At 41.7% G+C, this 22,383-nt stretch overlaps 1 protein-coding gene across 10 annotated transcripts in view; it reads right to left on the reverse strand.

Moving 5' to 3' along the window:
* Nucleotides 1-867: 867 nt before the first annotated feature.
* Nucleotides 868-22,383, reverse strand: part of BMPR1B (bone morphogenetic protein receptor, type IB) — a 219,215-nt gene continuing 197,699 nt past the window's right edge. For all 10 annotated transcript variants that reach the window (XM_005880659.2, XM_005880656.2, XM_005880654.2 and 7 more), the window contains 3 exons: nt 12,933-13,108; nt 9,855-9,985; nt 868-4,775 (listed from right to left, as the gene is read on the reverse strand). In XM_005880659.2, coding sequence (XP_005880721.1) covers nt 4,650-4,775; nt 9,855-9,985; nt 12,933-13,108 — 433 coding nt within the window. In that variant the 3' untranslated portion in view covers nt 868-4,649. The remainder of the gene's footprint in view (nt 4,776-9,854; nt 9,986-12,932; nt 13,109-22,383) is intronic.

A 22,383-nucleotide genomic window follows, 5' to 3' on the forward strand; every position in this document is an offset into this window, starting at 1 on the left:
GTGTCTGCGCCTCTGTGCCACCATCCTGAGGGGCTTCAGCAGCGACAAGGACAGACCCCAGGTGATTCCTCTTGGAATCTTCATTCTGACCACAGCCACTTTCTCAGAAACTGCTCATGTACCACTCACCCCCCTCAGGGTTCCCGGTCCTTTGACCCATCAGCTGGCTCCTCTTTAAACCCGTCCCTAGTGTGGACCATGTCAGATGATAGTAATCTTTATTTTCTATGACCCATTACTCCATAGGCCTGACAAACCCTACCCTGAATGAATCCAATTATTGCCACTTCCATGCCTACCCTTTGGGCTGCTGATAGACAAATGAAATCCTCAAACCACATGGATAAGTAGCACTATGAATTTGTAACAACAGCTAATGCTTCGTAATGGATGCGGGCTTACTTCATGCTTGATACACGGATCACTCCCTTTCATCTTCAGATTCACTGCACGCAGTAGATATTAGTGTGATTCCTATCCTCGAGGGGAAGAAGCTGAGCCTACTGTCACTCAGCCAAGGGAATGAGTAAGCAGGAGTCACAGACAGGCTGTCCGGTGGTCCAGAGGCCACACTCCCGGCCACTCAGCCACACAGCATCAATGTTGATCAGCGTTGCCCACCACCATCGAGCTGTCACTTCTCACAGTACAATTCTCACTTCTTCAAACCACTGACTTCCTACCTTTCTTCTCACTCTCAGCAAATGACCGTGCCTCCTACTTACAGAGAAAACAGAAGCCATCAGACCATTGCTCTTGCTCCAGGTGTGTGCACTTACCTGCCTCACTCTTCAGGGCTGCCTTGTGATACAATGCGATAGTTTCAACATCAGAAAAAGGCACAACCATCAGATAACAGACACGTTCTTGCCAAGGGGAGAATGAAACCGTTTTATTTGGGGGAATGTTCAAACAAAGCCATATACAATTTGTAACAAATACAATAGTTGTTTGTTCCCTAGTCCTGAATAATTACAGTATATACAAATTCAATAAGGCACTGGTTCCCCAAAAGAACACAACGAGTCTTCTTTTGAAACAGACAACAAAACTCTTTATTGCCAACTCTTCTCCAAAAAAAAAAAAAAAAAAAGTATGGCATTGTTTTTTTCTGCTTTGTTTTACAAGAGGAATCATAATGGCTAAATTAAATCACTTCGGATGCCATTTTGTTCGTTTCCACTGCTTTGTGACTGAGTTTTCCAAGGAGATATAACCACAGAACAATTCAAGTTTAAAAACTGTACTTCTTTCAGTGCCTTTCCAACTACAAACATGGAGAGCTAGAACAGACCAGCGACATAAAGCACTGTAACTTCCAATGAATATGCTTGACTCTAGGAAGGTGAATTCTGGTTGTTATTCGGTCCCTGCTATACCTGACTACACCACAACTGAAACAAAGAATTCCCTGTGAATAAAATCTTAGCATGTTTTCTAAGATGCTTTATGTCTTGATACTAAAAGGAATGGTCGTCACTAGTCACTTTTGAGCAGTGCTTTCCAGGAGGTCAAAGGCCTGTCTCTTCACAATGTTCGTAGCACTGTAACTTATGATTTAACAATCTACAACACTTTTATAAATAAATATTATGTTTCATTTAGTACTTTATCATCTCTAATATTTTACTCTCTAATCCACAAAATGGAGTTGTGCCAGACTCCAAACTGAACAAAATATTTATATAAACATATATATTTATATAATATATATACACATAATAAACTATAAACCTGAACATCTTAGCATACAAAACTTATATTAGCTAGCAACTAGTATTTTAGGATTCCTTTGGGGGGAGCAACTAGAAGAAAATCTTAGTCTTTGAAATAGTCCTGATAAGAGGAAATCATCTACATTATTAATTTCCAGGTCCCCACTTATTCTATAGAAAGGTAAAACAAAATACAATTCACTTCTTCTGAGCTACTAGAAATTTAAAAATAAAAAAGGATAATTTGGAAGTAAGTAGGTAGTCTCTTTAAGAACAATTTAGGGTTCCTTAAGTTAGGTGAATTTTGTGAAGACAAAAAAAATCTATTCATAAATAAATTCTTGTTGCATTGAAAGACTATACTAACTAAATAAGTCTTTTGAAGTATCTCAGGAACAATTTTTAGATGTTCATAATGAGTAAATCAGACTGAGAATTAGAAAGTAAGCTACTGATTTTTCCGAAGCAACTAGACAAATAAGATAGAAGTTTCCTGCCATTCTTCATTGGAGCCAACACCTCCCTAGAAATCAAGTGTATTTTCAAATCATCACTTCCCCCAAACATGTTCTGATTTGCAGTTATCATGTATAAAAACTTACCTAAAAGAGCACACATTTTTATCTAAGAAGTCCAACCGCACTTACATTTAGGAAAAAATCAAGAAACAAAACATGTCCCCAGTTATGGGCATAAATGTTTACTTATTTGTTTGTAGATGATCTGATTAGAGGTAATGAAGTTTCTCTCCACGGCTCAGATGATTATCACGCTTAGTTCTAGCCACATATTCCTTCTAAGCTATCACACAGAACACAATTTGACACAAGAGAAAGGAACCGTTACATTGCCATTCAGGTTCTTCTAATAACACCAGAAGCAGCATTCTGATTAAAATTCTATTTGGAGCCAACTGTTTTTAATCTTTATAATAAACAAATTTTGTTCATATTCAAGAACTTTTTAAAAACCAAGTTATTTCTTTGTTACAAACAAAACGTGGCTATGAAGCATTGGGAAGTCAATGCTGAATACGGAACACTGTGTTTCTTATGATTCTCTCAGACTGTTAAGCACAGCTCACAGTCACTCTCTGCTCTAGGGTGTTTTCCGAATGAACAAGTCACCAGCTGCAAGCCGACTTCAGAAGTGAGGAAAATATTTTCTCATTTTTCATGCAGCTGTCAAAATTTCAAAAAACGTCCATCCTTCAATCACCAAGTGGTGCAAATGTGTTATAAAATACTGCCCTCTGCAGGATTCTGGAAGGAATGCCTTTTATTTTTTATTTGTTATTTTTTTAAGACTAGGGAGGAAGTATTTCCCAATTCCTTATTAAATTACAGAATTTCTGAGAAGTAAAGGAAACCCATAGTAAGAGCATGTAAATGAATACAGGTGAGGGGGATGTGTACAATTTTGAACTTTATGTTCCTGTTGCTCAGGAATGTTGGCCCTGTCCATGACTGGGCTCATGTGTCTCAACAGTGAAAACTCTGCAGAATTAAGTGGGTGAAGAGATGTTTTGCACAAGTGCCACAGAGAACACAAAAATAATAAATTAAAAAGTGAACTGAACATAATGAGAATAAAATAAAATAGATAAAAGATATGAAATTACCACTTACGACGTACATGCTAGATCCATCTATTCTAGAAAAATAAATCACAGCAGCCAGAATATTTTGTGGCTTCCACTAACTCTCCTCTGTGTGTCCCATTTGGAGGATATAGTTATCTATTGTTAAATTAAAATTTAGTTACATTAACCTGACATATGCTTCCTCTCCGTCCCTTAACTCAGACACAAGACACAGACAATAATGAAAAGAAGCTGGTTTTATCTATACAAAATAAGGTGTGCACCATTTACTCTCAGGCTTCTGTGATCGGCTCTCTGCATACATAGGAAACAAGCCATGTGCACCTCCAACCCCATCCTCTACCCTACTAACACGGGCATCTTACAACACAAGAGCCAATGATCTCTATTTTAAAGGGTGTGGCCATCAACTCAACTGATGGCAATTTCACTCAATACTGAGCCTTTCATTTGAGAGATCAAAAGCATGCATCGGTCAGTTCTCTGCACATTAAAAAAAAAAAGCTTTGCTTGTGTTTAATGAAAAGGAAGAGATTTGACCACGAAAGAGATACCTAACAGAATCAGAAACACAAAGTGGTTCTGAAGAACACTGACACTGACTTCTAATAGAATCACACGAAATCTTCATTTGTTCCATATCCTCTGAAGCTGCAAAAGGTCACCTGCAGGAATTCCCAAGCGGGTCCCAGACAGGTGGTATGTGTACCCGGGTGCATTCACATTGCTGTGGCAGCCCCCCAAGCAGGGCTGGCCAAAGTGGTCAGAGCAGGCAGGGGCGGGCTGTTCAGACAGTTCCATTCTGTGGTCTCCAACCTCACAGACTGTCTTCTGGTGTGTAGAGTGCAACAAAATTTTACCAATGAAAAAAACCATTTTAATTTCCTTTCTAGCAGAATTTCTGCAAAGAACTCTCATTGTTATTATTTAAACTAGAATAGTAACAACCTTAAAACATCTAAATTCTTTGTTATATTTTGGCAAAATTAAAGCATCTTTTGAAAAGGAAGAAATAAAAAGAGGGGGGGCAATCCCAAAATACAGGGCTTTCTTAGAAAGCAATGTGCACCACGTCTTCAACAAGTTACCCGAGCGGTTTCAACCTCCGCCACACACAAGGGATCCCTGTTTCTGGGAACTTCTGCCTTTGTCCACGCTGCTCCCCGAGTGGTGACACTGAACCTGCTGGGAAGCAGGGCTGTTCGAGGCTTGGACTGTGGGTGCTTCGGGAACATTTTCTACTCTGCCCGCAAAGAGAGGAAGAGCTGGCTTTCTCCACTGATGCTTTCTTTTTCTTTACTTTCCTTTTGTCTTCTTTTTCCCCCCTCAAATCAGAGTTTAATGTCCTGGGACTCTGACATTTTGGCAAGTGTTTTCTTCACACGCAGGGCTGTCAGTCTGGACGCGGGATTGTGAGCCCAGCACTCGGTCATTAGCTTCCCCATCTGCCTCAGACACTGCAGGGAGGGAAACGGAAAAGCGGGAGTGGCGTTAGAGACATGTATTTACTATGTGCCAGGCTGGCCCTTGATACTTGGCTTTTGATTTTGGGCTCCTGGAGTTTGAATAGGAGTTTCAAAAGCTCCTTTTAAAACCATGTTTCATAACACTTCTTTTTTCATGCAAATCTTCAATGACTAAGACAGATTTTCATAACATCCTTCTGATAGGAGCAAGCAAGTGGTTGTGCTGATTGAAGAAGAGTGTCTTTGAAGTCAGCATTAAATAAATACAAAAATATGCAGGGAGTCTGTATTCCACTCCACACTCCCGGTTTGTTTATAACATTTGATCAGCTTAAATCTTTTATCTCCTTCCATACTATTCAAACAAACACGGTTATTCCTAAGTCGCAGCTGTCTGCTACAATAATAGCATCACACTGTCGCTTTTAATAAGATGCATGACCTGTGCGGGGCCTCGCTGAAACTTTCTCCTACATAAATTATTGGTCTTCCTGTTGAAAGCACAATTTCACTTCATTAGAAATCCTCAGTGAAGGAATCTGGGGTAATACTAGTGCCTGTAACCAGCTTCAAAGGAAGGTAACTCCAGCATCTCATAAAGCTTTCTGCATAGCTCATTGGAAAACATATGTATGATTTAGCATAAAACCAATGATCCAAAGGTTGTTTTTAAATGCATTTAACGGTGAAGGATTATTTCATAAACAGCGCTCTGCCCACATGTTTGCCCTGGCTCTGGTACATGTCTGATGCTCAAGCATCTCTGAATGTGCCAGCCTGCCAGAGCGCTCCAGGATTTGGTGAGTGTACAAGCTTAGAGGATGGATGGAGAGAATGTGGAGCAGATGAGTCAGGGAAGGCAAGGCCCGCCTCACTCAGTTCCTCCTTATGCACAGCTTCTTAGCAGACCTGTTTTAGGCTTCACCACTGTACCCTTACAGCCTCGTTGCACGTGGATTCCTTCAAATCACATCTCCTCATCCTTATTAACAAAGATCCACAGCATCCTCAGGCATCTCAACTAGGTCAACTTGTATCACTTCTCTGTATAGAAAATGGCATTTTTCAGATGCCTATCTTTTCTCTCATCAAAATGTGAGAATGTTGCATGTGCGTTTTTCATGGAGAAAAACTCATGATGCTTTAAACACACACACACACACACACACACACACACACACACACACACACACACACAGAGGAAAAATGGCAGCTGAATAGGCAGACATGTCCTGCACCTTGTTCCAGAGTAGATAAAGGGAGCAACTGAGTCAAATAACATCCTCCTTGAATTGTCGAATTAGACAGAGCTGGTGAGACAATTCACAGCCGGGAAGGGCAGAGGACGCCTGGAGAAGGTAGAATCAGGGATCTGGGCTGGAAAGAGATGCGTGACCACCGGGCCAAGAGGGTCCAGAAGGAACTGCGCTGCACCAAGTCCGTGTCCATTGGGGACAGATGTAACATCCGACTGTGGAAAGGAAGTCCACAGGGGTGCTGGCAGCTGGGGAATCTAGATCTAAGTCCACAGCCATGAGGGGCTGTGCCCAGAAGGGTGGCCTGAAGAGCTGCCTGAGCCACGGGGTGCCAGGGGAGAGAAACTGGCAGTCACGTGGTTGTTTTGCCTCTGTTTTCTCTTTGCTTTAATTTGCTAAACCCCGTTCATGGGACTTTCAATTGCAAACACTCACCCGAGGCTGCGATGCAGGTAGAGGTGCAGATTTGTGGAGTCTGGGAAGAGGCAGTGGAGGAGGACAGGACAGGGAGAGGTGATCAGGAGTTCATGACCCTCCAAATCTAAGCAGCCATTTTTCTCCTGCAGAGCCAGCCCCTCCCAGCTGCCTCAAGAGAGCTAATACAGTCGCACACAGCCTATACCTTGAGCTTTACAAAGGAAATAAAGACTGAATAGCCTCACAGAGCCCTCAGGGACTGGTTTGAACAGGGGTCATTCAGTACCAGATAGCGATATAGCACCACCCCCACCTAAAGCCCTGTCAGAAACAGACATACCTCAACATAATAAAAGCCTTATATTACAAACCTACAGCCAACATCATACTCAATGGACAAAAACTAAAACCATTTCCCCTAAGAACAGGAATAAGACAGGGATGCCCACTTTCACCACTCCTGTTCGACATAATACTAGAAGTACTATCCATAGTGATCAGACAAGAAGAAGAAATAAAAGGCATCCAAATTGGAAAAGCAGGAGTTATACAGTCATTATTCACAGATGAAATGATATTGTACATAGAAAACCCTAAAGACTCCATCAAAAAAACTACTAGACTTAATAAATGAATTCGGTAATGTAGCAGGATACAAAATTAACACCTAGAAATATATGGTCTTTTTATACACCAATAATGAACTCACTGAAAGAGAAACTAAAAAAACAATCCCATTACCATTACAACAAAAAAATTAAGATACCTAGGAATAAACTTAACTAAGAAGGTAAAAGACTTATTCTCGGAAATCTACAGGACATTGAAAAAAGAGAAAGAGGAAGACATAAACAAGTGGAAGAATATACTGTGTTCATGGACTGGTAGAATCAACATCATTAAAATGCCCATATTACCCAAAGCAATCTATAGATTCAATGCACCCCCATTAGATACCAACGGCATGTTTCACAGACCTAGAACCAACTATCCAAATATGAAATAAAAATAAATAAATAAATAAACCTGAATAGCTGCAGCAATCCTAAAAAAAAAAAAGAGGAACAAAATTGGATGGATCTTAATATCAGATATCAAACTGTATTACAAAGCCACTGTCCTCAAAACTGCCTGTTACTGGCACAAGGACATATAGACCAATGGAACAGAACATAGAACCCAAAAATCAACCCAAGCCATTATGATCAATTAATATTTGACAAAGGAGGCAAGAGCATAAAATGGAGTCAAGATAGTCTCTTCAATCTATGATGTTGGGAAAATTGGACAAATACATGCAAAAATAAATGAAACTTACACCATAGACAAAAATAAACTCAAAATGGATAAAGGACTTAATCATAAGATGGGAAAACCACAAAAATCTTAAAAGAATCCATAGGCAGCAAAATCTCAGACATATGTCATACCAATATCTTTACCGATACAGCTCCTAGGGCAATGGAAACTAAGGAGAAAATAAACAAATGGGACTACATCAAAATAAAAACTTCTGCACAGCAAAAGAAACCATCAAAAAAAAAAAAACATCAAGAAAGCTCACTGCATGGGAGAACATATTTACCAATGTTATACAGGCAGTCCTCGGGTTACATCGGACTCGACATACATCGTTTCGTGGTTACGTCGCCATCTCCCATTTATTTATATAAAAAAAAATTCCATCATTTCGATGTACATGCATTATGTACTTTATGTTTTTTATTATTAATTTACCACAAGTAAAGGTCAGGAATTATCTTTCTTTTAAATTTTTTTACTGTTTCACTTCATTACTGCTGTGTATGTATGTGCTCCATGTGAGTGACGTAGGTGCTTATGTAGCGGGTTCCCACTTACAGTGAAAATCACGTTATGTCGCTGTAGGAATGGATCTCTGACGTAACCCAAGGACCTACTGTATCTGATGAGGGTTTAATCTCCAAAATTTATAGGGAACTCATACAACTTAACAAAAGGAAGATAAGCAATCCATCAGAAAATGGTCAAAGGACCTAAATAGACACTTTTCGAAAGAGGACATACATAGGCCAAGAGACATATGAAAAGATGCTCAAAGTCACTAATCATCCAAAAGATGCAAATCAAAACAACAATGAGGTACCATCTCACACCTGTCAGAATGGCTATCATCAACAAATCAACAAACGACAAGTGCTGGCGAGGATGCAGAGAAAAAGGAACCCTCTTACACTGCTGGTGGGAATGCAGACTGGTGCAGCCACTGTGGAAGACAGTATGGAGTTTCCTCAAAAAATGGAACTCCCATTTGACTCAGTAATCCCACTTCTAGGAATATATCCCAAGAAATCAGAAACACCAATCAGAAAGGATATATGCACCCCCACGTTCATAACAGTACAATTTATAATAGCTAAGATTTGGAAACAGTCCAAGTGCCCATCAGCAGATGAGTGGATTAAAAAACAGTGGTACATCCTCACAATGGAATACTACGCAGCTGTAAAAAGGAGGGAACTCTTACCATTCGCAACAGCATAGGTGGACCTGGAGAGCATTATGCTAAGTGAAATAAGCCAGTTGAAGAAAGATAAATATCACATGATCTCACTCATTTGTGGAATATAATGAACAACATAAACTGATGAACAAAAATAGGTCTAGAGACATAGAAGCATTGAACAGACCATCCAACTTCAGAAGGAAGGCAGGGGAGGTGGGGAGGTCAACCAAAGGACCTTTTTGCATGCATATAAGCATAAACCATTTGCACAGACACTGCGGGGGGGGGTGAGGGCGTATGCTGGGGGGTTGGAATGGCTGGGAGAGATCAATAGGGGGGAAAGGAGACATATGTAATACTTTAAACCAGCAGTTCTCAACCTGTGGGTCGCGAACAATGAAAATACATCCTGCATATCAGATATTTACATTACGATTCATAACAGTAGCAAAATTATAGTTATGAAGTAGCAACGAAAATAATTTTATGGTTTGGGGTCACCACAACATGAGGAACTGTATTAAAGGGTCGTGGCATTAGGAGGGCTGAGAACCACTGTTTTAAACAATAAAGAATTTTTTAAAAAGTAAAAAATAAAAATAAAAACAAAAACACACAGAGAGAGAAATAGAGCCTTTATGCCATTGTCAGGACATCACAAATAAATGAAATAATGTTATCTGTTATGATGGCTAAATGTTAACCCACTCAATATATTTTGGAAGCGGCAAAATCAAGTTAGGAAAAAAGGAACAATTTACCACATTACACGTAGCACCATACAAATCATCACAGTGAGGCATCACTATCATCACCAACAGAACAAAGAAGAGTAAGAACTCCTGCAATCAATATTTGGAATTTTGGCACAAAGGGAAAATTTCTATAGCACATGGCTTCCCGGAACCTTACCTCATCGCCACTCCACCGGCTGGGGAATGAGGGACGGAGCTTCTTGATGCACACAATCTCTCTCATGTCCTCGTAAGAGGGGTCACTGGGCACCAGGTCGTGATAGGGAAGCTGGTATTCTTCCACTGCACCTGAAAACACGGTTTTACTATTATACTTTTTTTCTGTGAAATAAAATTCTAACATACAAACTGTTCTCAAAAAAAAGTTCTGTCGGTACTAAAGACAAGCCTGAAAAACAGCAAAATAAATCTTAAAAAAATGTTCCCAAATGACAATCTAATTTTTAAATGAATGAAAATCCCAAAGAAACATATTACTTTAGGTCTTCAATCCTTTTCTTCTAATTTCCAAAAGCTAAGTAAAACAAGCACCTCAAATTTATTTCCAATTTTACAAAGGCTCTTGTATGCCAAAATTTTTTAAAAATCTATATTAAATCTCCATGCAACTTTGGCAGACACATTCCAAACTCATACGTATAATATGTGATCATTTCTATTACTGCAATATGAGATTATGAATCTCATAATAAATTTGGCAGTGTATTCTACTTGAATAAAATGTCACATTTACATTTTTTCTGCTTAATCATAAGAATGCATTCTTCCATATTTAAAATTTAGAGAATTGTACACACCTAAAAATATTAACATTGATCGGCTACCTCCTGGCCTTTACTGGGATCAAGCCTGCAACCTGGGCATGTGCCATGACCAGGAAATGAACCAGCAACTACTTGGTGCATGGGACAACACCCAAGAAACTGAGCCACTCTGGCCAGGGTACCCCAGCTTGTTTTTAAGCTAAGAATCATTTTGCCCATATTCCAAACACAGGCTTTCAAATACAGGCTTCTTGTTGCCCTAATTGCTTTAGATTTCCAGGGAAACATAATTTGAAAAGTAATCTTATATTATCCTATTCCTTCAACTCCTATAAACCTCTCTCTATATATATAAAAGCCTAAGCGACCATTACGACCCGTTGACCGAACAACCAATCAACCGGTCACTAGGACACGCAATGACCACCAGGGGGAAGACGCTCAATGCAGGAGCTGCCCCCTGGTGACAGTGTGCTCCTACAGCCAACCTCCTGAGGCTGGCCAGTCTCCCTCGGTCCCTACCCTCAGCTGGCCAGGTGGTCAGTGTGGTCCCACAGCCAACCCCCTGCAGCTGGCCATCCTCCCATGGTCCCAACCTCTTGAGGGTCCCTCCCCCCAGCTGGCTAACCTCCCGCGGTCCCTCCCCGCCGCTGGCTGGCCCCGATCGGGACTGGGTGAGACAGCCCCGATTGGCCCCGATTGCGGGCCAGGCTGAGGGACCCCACCTGTGTACGAATTCATGCACCAGGCCTCTAGTCTTAAATAAGTATAAACATTTTGTTCAAAAACATGCTCACTTCCTCTTTACAAAACAAAATCAAAGCATAGGCAGTTAGTTAATTTATGTTTTTGTTACTCCTTTTCTTCTTCATAATATGATGGGTGATTTATTCAATATCTGAATCAGAAAAATGTTCTACATTAACTTCCTTTGGACCAAAAAGAGTTCTCTCACTTCAGAGGGGATGTGCTCTATTTCAACTTAAGCTAATGAGAAGTTCAGAATCTCTAGAGTGATTAGAAGGCACTGCACCACTGAAGATGATCTTGCTACAGAAGTATGAATGCCTATTGATTAACTGTTTCTCCTTTATATTTCAATAGGATTCTAAATGTAAGTTAAGGCTCTACCAACCAAAGTGAAAATTTAAAATAACAGCTAACATGTATTGAGTACTATTTATGGGTCAGGCAATGTTAATTCTCTTTACAATCACAAAAACCTCACGACCCCCTGAGGTAGTGCAATAATCCATCTCCCTCTTAAGATAAGAAAACTGAAAGAAAGAAAAGTTAGTAACTTGTCAAAGGTTTACAGATACAAGTGCCAGGACTAGTTAACTGTAGGCTACACTTTTAGAATATTGGGAAAGCTCCAGTTTTCATGAAGGTGAGTTTAACTCACCTCCATCAAGAGGAAGAGCAGCAGTACCAGGATTTACTTATCAAGCACAACCATGACTAGAACCATAAACAACATACTTGATACCAAAGAGCCTCAGACTCAGCTCCTCAGCTGAAAGGTGCTGGAATCTACTAAAAGACAAATTATGCAGCAGTAGACACAATGCTACAAACAATAATAACACCTCTGAATATTTAAGGATGTTTCCTCAGTTAGTCTTACTAGGGAAACTTTATGTTTGTAAAAAGATTACCATGACCAATAATAATATTCTTATGCTTTAATTTCATTTTGATGAAAACTGATGTTTTCAAATTGCTTTATGAGTAAGTATTGTAGAAGGTTAAGAAGTAGGGCGGGGGTTAAATAATGGGTGTCCCACCCCACAGTTATGTCTTTTCATCTGAGCAGAGGAAGCCACAGGAAACGGGGCACTAGAGTTGGGCAGGGGGCCCAGCAGATTGGTAAGAAGAAGATGGAAGGGGTAGAGAAGGAGGTTAACTTGATAAAGCAACGGCTGGAGAAAGAGTTCAAGAGAGAAGTGAGACAATACATATAATAGAACAGGGTGATCTTCCAAAAGACAGAGGAAGTTGACAATGTGCCTAGAAGAGATGCCTCAGTCATAGGTGGAGAGAAGAATGCAGTCAAAGGTAATTCTATGATGTGAAGTATTATTTCCTAGGAGGATTATGACTGGGTCAACAGAAATAAAGGACAAAATTTGATTTTGAGACAACTTTGATTTCTGATCAGAAAAAAGGATTTGGCCCTAGCTGGTTTGCTCAGTGGATAGAGCATCAGCCTGCAGACCAAAGGATCCTGGGTTCACTTCCAGTCAAGGGTACATACCTCTGATGCAGGCTCCTCCCGGGCCCGGGCCCAGGTGCGTGTGGGAGGCAACCAGTTGATGTGTTTCTCTCACATCGATGTTTCTCTCTATTTCCCTATCTCTTCCACTCTCTCTAAGAAAATCAATGGAAAAATATCCTCAGGTGAGGATTTAAAAAAAAAGAGAGAGAAAAAAAAGGAATTGTAGTAGCCCAATGGTACCACTGGTACTTACCTCCTGATACGCATCTCCTAGTCACCTCCCAAAGAATGAGCCCAAAGCTGTACATATCGGCCATGATGTAAGACTGAAAGTGATTTCTATTCAAGCTCTCATCCAACACTTCTGGAGGCATATAGCGCTTGGTGCCAACACGAGTGTTGGGTGGTATGTCAACTTCATTTGTATCACTAAGGAAAAGTAAAGCAGAGCACCGTCAGTACTGAAGAGAACCAAGTGTCAAATCAAGGTGATTCCTGAACCAGGGCTTTCGTGGAAGATGGGAAAAGGTATCCCTTCAGGGAAAACCATTTCCTGGAAAAATATTTCTGGCCAGGAGTTATATTAAATATTCACGGGTAAAAACACAATGAAGATGACAATCAGAATACAAGATTGCATTACCACTAGATCAAATATAAACTCTACATAATTGCTAAACGTAAATTCAATGCTTAAAAAATATCTCCCTTTCCTTCGTATTTCAATAACTTTCTTCTGAAAAATGAATCACGCAATACAAAATTGGATTATTTGAGGCAGTATTTTTTAAGCCAAGTATTATGAGGCTTTTAGATAGCCAAACAAGGAAAAAAGGGAAGGGGGACAGAGAACCAACAAAGACTTGTAAATATTTTACTTTGATAAGCAGGGACCTAAAAAAGCTTTCTACTATCACATTTCATGAATCAAATAGCATATATTTTTAATAAAAGGATGGAAGGAGTAATCTATATATATAAAAGGCTAAGTGACCATCCGACCGTCCGGTACCTATGACGTGTACTGACCACCATGGGGCAGATGCTCAATGCAGGAGCTGCCGAGCTGCAGTGACTTGGCAGCGGCAGTTCTCGGGTAATGCACCCTGGAACCAGAGAGGAGGGAGCCCGATTCCTTGCGGGAGCCCTCGAGGGGCAGCGCAATTCCTCCTTCGGCAGTGGGTTATGTTGCTGCTGGGCACTGTTGGCCCTGAATCTGGTTTACTTCACACTTGCATTTGGGTCCCATACCCTGTACGACAGCAACTTTGCAGAGTGTCTTCTCGCACTTTGGGACCCCTTGAGGGATGTCAGAGAGCCGGTTTCCGCCCGATCCCCACAGGCCAGGCCAAGGGACCGTACCTACTGGAGGGACCCTGCTCACTCTGCAGATGCCCTTCGAGCCAAGGTGCCACCCCAGGTGCGGCTGGGGGCCGGGAAGGGACCATGGGAGGTTGGCTTCAGGGCATGTCTGGCCCATCTCTTCCAGTCCCGCCCTGCTGGCCACCACCCCGGACCACCTACATTAGTCCCTGCACTGGAGCCAGCTCTGTGAGCCGGAAGACCCTAGCCCTAGCATGAGTTTTCTTTCTTCCCCCCCCCCCCCCCCCCCCCCCTCCGCAGATGCCCTTCGAGCTGTGGCAGCACCAGGAATTCTAATCAATTTGCTTTCAAGGTTCACAAATCTGTGCACCAGGCCACTAGTTGAATATACTATCTTTATCTTTATGAAAATTTCACAACATGACGCACTTGTAATTCTTCCTGTAGACTGGAAGGAAGTTTGTGATGAATGGACCCCAGTCTGCAGGCTGGGCCTGGAGAACCGCTGCCTCCGTGCCGGGAGCTGGGGCCCCAGTGCTGCACCCACATTTCAAAGTGGTTGAACGACCACTGCCTGACAGGTTGATGATTAAAGGAGACATGTAACACTGCCGCCAGCACAGGAGTGTGCACATAGTAGGTTTAACAAGAACTACCTCAATAGAAGTGAATAGAACTAGGAAGAAGAGCAATAAACCCTAGTGCTGATGGGTGAAGAAACTATAAAACAGAAAAGGTACAAAAATTCATTAAATTGAAGTTTGGGGGACATATTTGATAAACCTGCCTATCTCCTGATTCCCAAGAAAGTGTTTGTTTGTTTTTTTTTTAATTTATTTTCATCAAACTCCATTGACTCTCAAGCATTGACATGTTATTTCTCCTCAACACTGAAAAGAGTTAGAAATATGGAACATCACCTTTATCTTGCTGAGTCACAGGCAATACCTGGCTTTCCAAAACACTAGTGCCTTTTGTTGGGGGGAGGGGAAGTTCTTGGCTTGATTTTATTGCCTCAATCTCTGTCTTCTAAACATAAAATACGTATTGTCATTTGGGAAAATTTAAAGGGTAGCAAATGCCCCTCTGTAGATCTCAAAACTGTTTACAGTTACTAAAACTTATAAATCCAAAGCTTCTTTCTCTGAACCTTTTAAAATTCACTTCCAGCTAAAATCCTTACTCTAGAGTTACTGCAGCAGACATGGCACAAGTGTACCCAGAGGCCCCTTGTGATCACCCAGGAGCTTTGACTGATGGAGTTTATTTTCCTAAAATAAAAGTTAAAGTGTAAATTTATAACACTGAAAAAAAACCTAAATAGCTGGTATTGCTTATCATCCGTAAATGTAAGTCTTAGTGTTCTGGCTTCTTTTCTGACTAGGAAATGAAGTTAAAACATAAATTCTTAGTATTTACCCACATGGTATGATAACAAATGTCATTTGTGTACCTAAGTCATAAATGGTGAGGAAGGCAAATGAGCTGAGAAGAGGTTGAATGATAAACTGGGAAAATATCAGATTTAAAAGATGCTGCAAAAGCTCCACCTTCAATTATAAAGTAAGGTCTCTCCACTGACACCTCTCCTGTGAGCAAACAGTAGGATTTCATTAATGTGCGCTGTGTGTGTGTGTGTGTGTGTGTGTGTTATAATTTATAATTATGAATCATTAGAGGAAGACAGTGGTGACCCCAGCTACAGAATTGAGCTCTATGCAGAGAAACAAACCTGAGGGTTTGCAGATGGAAAGACAGCAAAGAGCCTACATTATGTTCCAGAACATTACTGCGAAAGGAAACCAAAAACCATCTTAGCATTGGCCCACAGGAGTGCATTCAGGTCAAAGATATACTCTGACCACAGCTGATAAAGTTTTTAGGCAACTCCTTTCCTTTCTTACTCTTAGCTCCTTAATGCATTATTTGTATTTGGGAGGTCAGGAAGAGCTAATGGAATGTGTGACATCGAAACATCAATGGGAAACTGAAAGTTAGTTGTTATCTTATAATAGAGTCAAGATTTGTGATGGCCAGACTGTATAGAGTTCACCTCTAAGCTCTTAAACCTTCAAACTCTGAAGAACATACAGTCAAGGATTTTGTATGCCCATCCAATCCCCCAAAACCAGTTCCTATACAGGCTAGGAATGCTGGGTACGACCGTCCCTCCTCCACCTTGGTGATTTTCCACCCTGGGTGATTTTGCTCACGGTACCCGAATAAATATGCTCACCTGTAGTATCTGTACAAATATCTGTCTTCCGCCTAAGACTGTAAACCCCTCTCAGCCCTGACTGTCTGTCACAACCTGGTGGTCTGTCCCTAAAGAGGAGAGCACTGATCCATCTCCACTCACAGCCTGTTCTGCACCAGGCAGGCAAATTATATGCTTTAAATGAAAGAAGGAAGAGGACTGTTTACAGTAAAGTTCACTTTGGATAATTTAAGGATAAATGTAAAAGTCTCTATTAGGTATAGATCATAAAATGAGATATTACTGATAATCAGAGGACAAACAGAATTTTGTTAAGCAAATTAATTTGCAGATGATTACTATTAACCTAAAGGCAAATGCCTTTAGCACTACACTGAAACAACAACCATGATAATTGTAAGTAATTCACATCTGATAGTATAAAACATCAGATCCTCCAAACACAGAGCTCTGCCTCTTCTTCCCTCGGGAGGGTTTCTGTACTTGAAAGTAATTACCCTGCATCTCTCTCCTGGGATTCCAGAAACATGATCTTACCTGTCCTAAATAAGGACAGAGAGAAACTGAGCTTGGTCATCTTCAAGGCCACAAACAGAAATCAAACTCACTGAACACTGGGACACCGAGAAGAAAGGGAGGAAGAGAGATAGCAAGTAGAGTGGGATGGTGCGGAGCATGCAAGCACAGGGTAGGGAGTAACTGGAGGAGGGCCCAAGAGCAAAGAAGGAAACAGAAAAGGTCAAGGTACCTTCAGCGCCCCACCCCCTCCTTTTCCATTGAGGGATGGGGAGGGGTGAGAAACAAGGCTGGCAAGAAGAGATGGACACTCACAAGGGAGCAGAGTCAGAGAAAACAGCTCCAAACCCACAACATAACCCTATGTACTGCAGTGGCTGCACACGCATGGAGTCAATTTTTAAAATCATATACAGGAAAGATAAATACCAACTTCAGGTACTGATTACCTCTGCCAGGGATAAAGGGGGATGAAGTAGGGAAGAGAATGCAACAGGGCTATCTTCAACGCTGTATTTGTTTTAAAAAGAAAGACCAGATAAAATAAGGCAAATTGGTAACATCTGGTGACCTTAAATTATTATATGAGCCCTGGCCAGTGTTTCCCAATGGTTAGAGCATTGACCCACGCACTGCAGGGTTGTGGGCTTGATTTCCTGTCAAGGGCACTAACCTGGGCTGCAAGCCTAATCCCCAGCCCCAGTCAGGGAGTGTGCTGGAGGCAACCAATTGATGTCTCTATCTGTTTGTCTGTCTATCTATCTATCTATCTATCTAATCTCTCTTTCTCCCCCTCTCCCTTACAATCTCTCTGAAAATCAATGGAAAAAATATGCCCGGGTAAGGATTTATAAAAAAAAAAAAAAAAGTTATTGCATAAGTGTTTCATTATTTTTTTTTCTACTTTTTTATGTTTAAAATACAGGGTGGGGCAAAAGTAGAGTTACACTTGTTCCTATGGAAAATAATACAATAATTAATAAATAATAACACAAGAATTAACTCTGTTTTGCATACTCACAACTGTAAATCTACTTTTGCCCCTCCCCACCCCTATAAACTAGAATTAGATATATTTTAATTAAAAAGAACTCAGGAGGATCAAGAACAAGAAAGACATACGTTTCAATGATGAAGGCATAGGTTAGAGGCAGAAGGCTCTAACCATCAAAAAATGTCTCAATAAACAACAAAATTACAGAAAAAAAAAGTTTCTACCAGAAAACTAAAAATATCCCATCAAAATCATGGGCATTGCATTTATTATACAGAAAACTTCTTCTCACTTTCATGATTAAAGAACTGGGTTCCAGAATTACAGGGGCATTGTTCCCCATTTGTGATTTTATAATTAACTAGATTTTATAATTAACGGATTAGTGCAATGGGGGGGAGGGGTCCCTCAGCCCGGCCTGTGCCCTCTCACAATCCAGGACCCTTCAGGGGATGTCCACCTGCCAGGGATTGGGCCTAAGCCGGCAGTCAGATGTCCCTCTTGCAGTCCGGGGCTCTCGCAGTCCAGGACCCCTCGCTCCTTACTGCCCGCCTGCAGCAGAGGTGGGAGAGGCTCCTGCCACCGCTGCTGCACTTGCCAGCCATGAGCCCGGCTTCTGGCTGAGTGGCACTCCCCTTGTGGGAGCGCACTGACCACCAGGAGGCAGCTCCTGCGTTAAGCATCTGCCTCCTAGTGGTCAATGCGCATCATAGTGTCCAGTTGTTCCACTGTTCGGTCTATTTACATATTAGGGTTTTATTATATAGGATGCCACCATCAGATCCACCACAGCCTTTGTCCCTGTTAATGTGAGTACTGGTGTGATACAGACTTAAGTAGAATTGGAAGAGAATAAAATTATAACTTAAACAAAATAAAATAAATTAAGGAATGTCAAGTAGATTGCTCTCAAAGAAAAAACTTCCTTTGTTTTGAAATCACACTTCTCACTTTAATGGGTGTTTTTCTTTATGAACTTTAGGGAAAGTAGAGCTGGGACAGGATAAAATAAAAACACCTAAAGTTTTCTGAGAAATAAATAAACAGTAACCTGGGAGGTTGGAGGCAACGAGCAAGTCAGCTAGGGAGAAGAGGGGTCTCCCCTCTGCCCTAGGGTCACGAGAAGATGTTAACCCCTGTAAGAAAAAAATCAGGAAAATATTCTGGTAGCATGAATGTTATCACTAAATTTTACACAATACCCTACAAAACATGTACCTTGAGCTGATGGTATTTGGGGAAGAAAAGAACCAGTAGCTACATCATGTAGAAAAGGTACAACATACATGGGAGGGAGAGGGCTGATATGGCAAACAACTGTGAATGACAAGGAGTTCCTTACTGTACTAGGTGAGAATGAGGATGATGAAGTTTATCTGTATATGAATCTTAAAATGCAGAGTGCCCTCAGCTGGGATTGCATAAAGAGGCATGAAAACAGCTATGTTCCTGACCAAAGTCCCCTGGATGACAGTGGTATGTTAATTAAAAAAAAGAAGCAGCAGCCAGCACAGAGAGTAAGAGGTCTACACTGAAGACCAAGAGGCCTCCTAAGGGTGTGCACACTCCGAATGGCACTTCTCACCCAGGAGGACACACAAGTGAGAGCTCCCAAGGCAACTGCTTCAGGCCCCGGGAAGGGAGCAAAGACTCTGATGCTGTGAGACAAAGAAAAACGGAGAGGAGAGGAGGGAAGGGCGGAAATGAAATAAGACTAAGATGTTCCTCTTCTTCTCTGCATGTGCCAGGGAGGGGCTTACTGAGGAGGGGAAGGTGGAAGCAATGCACCTGCTGGGAAATGTATGTCATCACTGACACTGTTTAGAACCTGGGCACAAGGTGATCATTGTTACTGGTTTTAGTTTAGTTTAGTTTAGTTTTGTTTTTTTATTGAATTTTTTAAGAGAGGGAGGGAGGGAAAGAGAGAAACATTAATGTGAAAGAGACACAGAGGCCCTGACTGGGAATCGAACACGCACCCTTCCAGTGAATGGTATGACTCTAACCAACTGAGCCAGGCATTATTGGTTTTAATGTCTACAGACGGGGAGCCGCTTTACTGCCTACACCTGGGCAGGCTGCCTGCAGTGTCCTCCTTGGTTTGGCCTGGTGCCTAGAGTGGTGTGTGTGCACCACAGGATTAGAGTAACTGAGGGAGGCAATCACAGAACTCCTGCTGAATCCGATAGGCTGAAAGTGGAGCCTCCAGATAGGATCCTGAGAGGTCTGAAAAATGAATCTGAGCTCCCCACACGACTCAGTGGAGCAGGGAACGCCTTTTAACATCAGTGTCATACACTGGATGAAGGGCAGGCAAAACATTTTTATATTGGTGTCCGGAAATAAAGGAGATCTTAAAAAACCTAGTATCTGTCTTCACCTTGCTTTGTATTACATATTTTTCATGGTAATTAAGCCTCTCCTAATTATATATCCACTAGAGGCCCGGTGCACAAATTCATGCACTGGTGTTGTATTAAATATTTTTCATGGTAATTAAGCCTCTCCTAATTAATATCCACTAGAGGCCCAGTGCACAAATTCATGCACTGGTGGGGTCCAGCCGACCCGCCCGATAGGGGCCATTAGGGGCGAGCTGGCTGGGGTGGGGGGCCAGGGGCATTCCTATAGTTCCACCATTTGGTCAATTTGCATATTACCCTTTTATTATATAAGATAGCAGGAATTCTTCCAAGAAGTGTTATGCAAAGGGAAAAGCCCCTGCTTGGTCCAGCACAGTGCACATTCCCCCTGGACCAGCAACTGTGGGGAGACTGACAGGCTTGTGAAAGTCACATGCAGAACCCATTATGGCCCAGGGAGCCAGTTAGGAACACCCCCTGTTGGCTGCAACGAGGCTGCTCTATCTCACTGAGCCTTTGCACACATGCAGGGTCTTTTGGTAGATGTTGCTGATGCCTAAAACAGAGAGGAAAGGTGGGAGAGGAAGAAGGGAGGTAAAAAGGTAATAGAGAAAGAGCAGAGACAAACATGTGCACTTTAATAATCTAAACGCTTGAAAAAATATAAGCCTGGATGACGTGGCTCAGTGGTTGAGCCATGGAGGTCACAGTTCAATGTCAGGGCACATGCCCAGGTTGCAGGCTTGATCCCCAGTTCAGAGTGTGCAAGAGGCAGCCAATCAATGATTCTCTCTCATCATTGATGTTTCTATCTCTCTATCCCTCTCCCTTTATCTCTGAAATAAATAAATAGATAGATAGATAGATAGATAGATAAATAAATTAAGAACTGAACTCTTAAGAACAGTGAAGGAAGGATTGGGGGCAAAAGACTTGTGAGGGAGGCCATGGGTTTGCTTGTGGCTTACAAGTGGGGTTTGAAATTAACCACATATACCAGATAATATTAAATCACCTCTGAGGGAGACTAAAGTGACCTCCCACGGCATGAATGATCCTCAGGAGCCTCCAGAAGAAGGGCTGTGCATGCCCATAGTGTTTCTGGTCATCTTGCAAACAGCTGTGGGACTGATTCGCTGCCCTGAGCTCTGCCCAGTCAGATGCTAACTAAGGAGGAGAGTTTCAGCCTCACTTTTCAACAGCATTTATGGCTTTTGTGATTAAATCCTGAGCAATCTCAGGGTTTCTTAAACACAGAACTTCAGAACTGAAAACTCTTCAATAGGAGGTGGATGTGGCTGCAGAAACCTTGACTGGGAGAGCTGACTCAGCCCCTAATTAGCTTAGTTTTGTGACTTTGGCAAGTCATTGAGCCATGTCCCTTTTTTTCAAAAACCACCAAGTACACAAACCAGACACAGTGCTAAAAATAGCGACACCAGAAAGACTCTGAGGAAATTTAGTGCCCTCTGGGCTGGGCAACTCTGTCTCCTTTGCACTTGGACAAGCTGACAATCACCAATTGGGAGACACGTGTTCCAGCCCAGTTTTCATTGTAGGTTTTCTATTTAAAATATAATACCCGAGAGGCCCCAAGCCAGGATTTATTTCCCCCCTGAAAATACACATTATTCTGACACTGTAGTACCAGAAGGGTTCCTTGATCCTCCAGATACACAATAAAAAGCTTTGTTAAGTTCCTCCCAGGGATTTCACGGGTCCTGTTTTCTCCTCCCAAGAGAGATTTGGGCAATGGTCATGTCTGCCACGGCATCACCTGGATTAAATCTGTGCTGGCCAGGAAGTGCAACAGCACTTACATCACTTTCAGGACAGTGTATGAAGAAACCAATTCAGGATTTTAAAAAAATTATATGTGCAGGAAATCTCTAAAGCACAGTTTGCTCTTAATTTCTCTTGGAACCTCCCAGAAATGACTTAAAAGCCTGAGAGAGCACTTACCATGTAGTGTAAAGTGTTAAGTTCTCACAGGAAGGTCACATATGACGTCTAAGAACTCAAACCTGGGTTAGCTTTGACCCCAATTGTAATAAAAAGCTCTAAATATCTGTGTGTGCGCATACCCATGGACGTGCACCCCTAAAATAGGCAAGTCAGGAAAAGAGTGGGAGCCAAAGGAATATGTAAAGCATGGTTTAAAAGTAAGGCTCAAAAATTGATAAGATCAAAGTTCCTTTCAAACGTCCTATATAATAAAGAGCTAATATGCAAATGGCCATCACACCCTTGTGCCCTCGTGGCGGAGGACCTGAGGCCGCACCCCCCTCCC

Source organism: Myotis brandtii, unplaced genomic scaffold, assembly GCF_000412655.1.
Source record: "Myotis brandtii unplaced genomic scaffold, ASM41265v1 scaffold645, whole genome shotgun sequence".
NCBI classification, from domain to species: domain Eukaryota; kingdom Metazoa; phylum Chordata; class Mammalia; order Chiroptera; family Vespertilionidae; genus Myotis; species Myotis brandtii.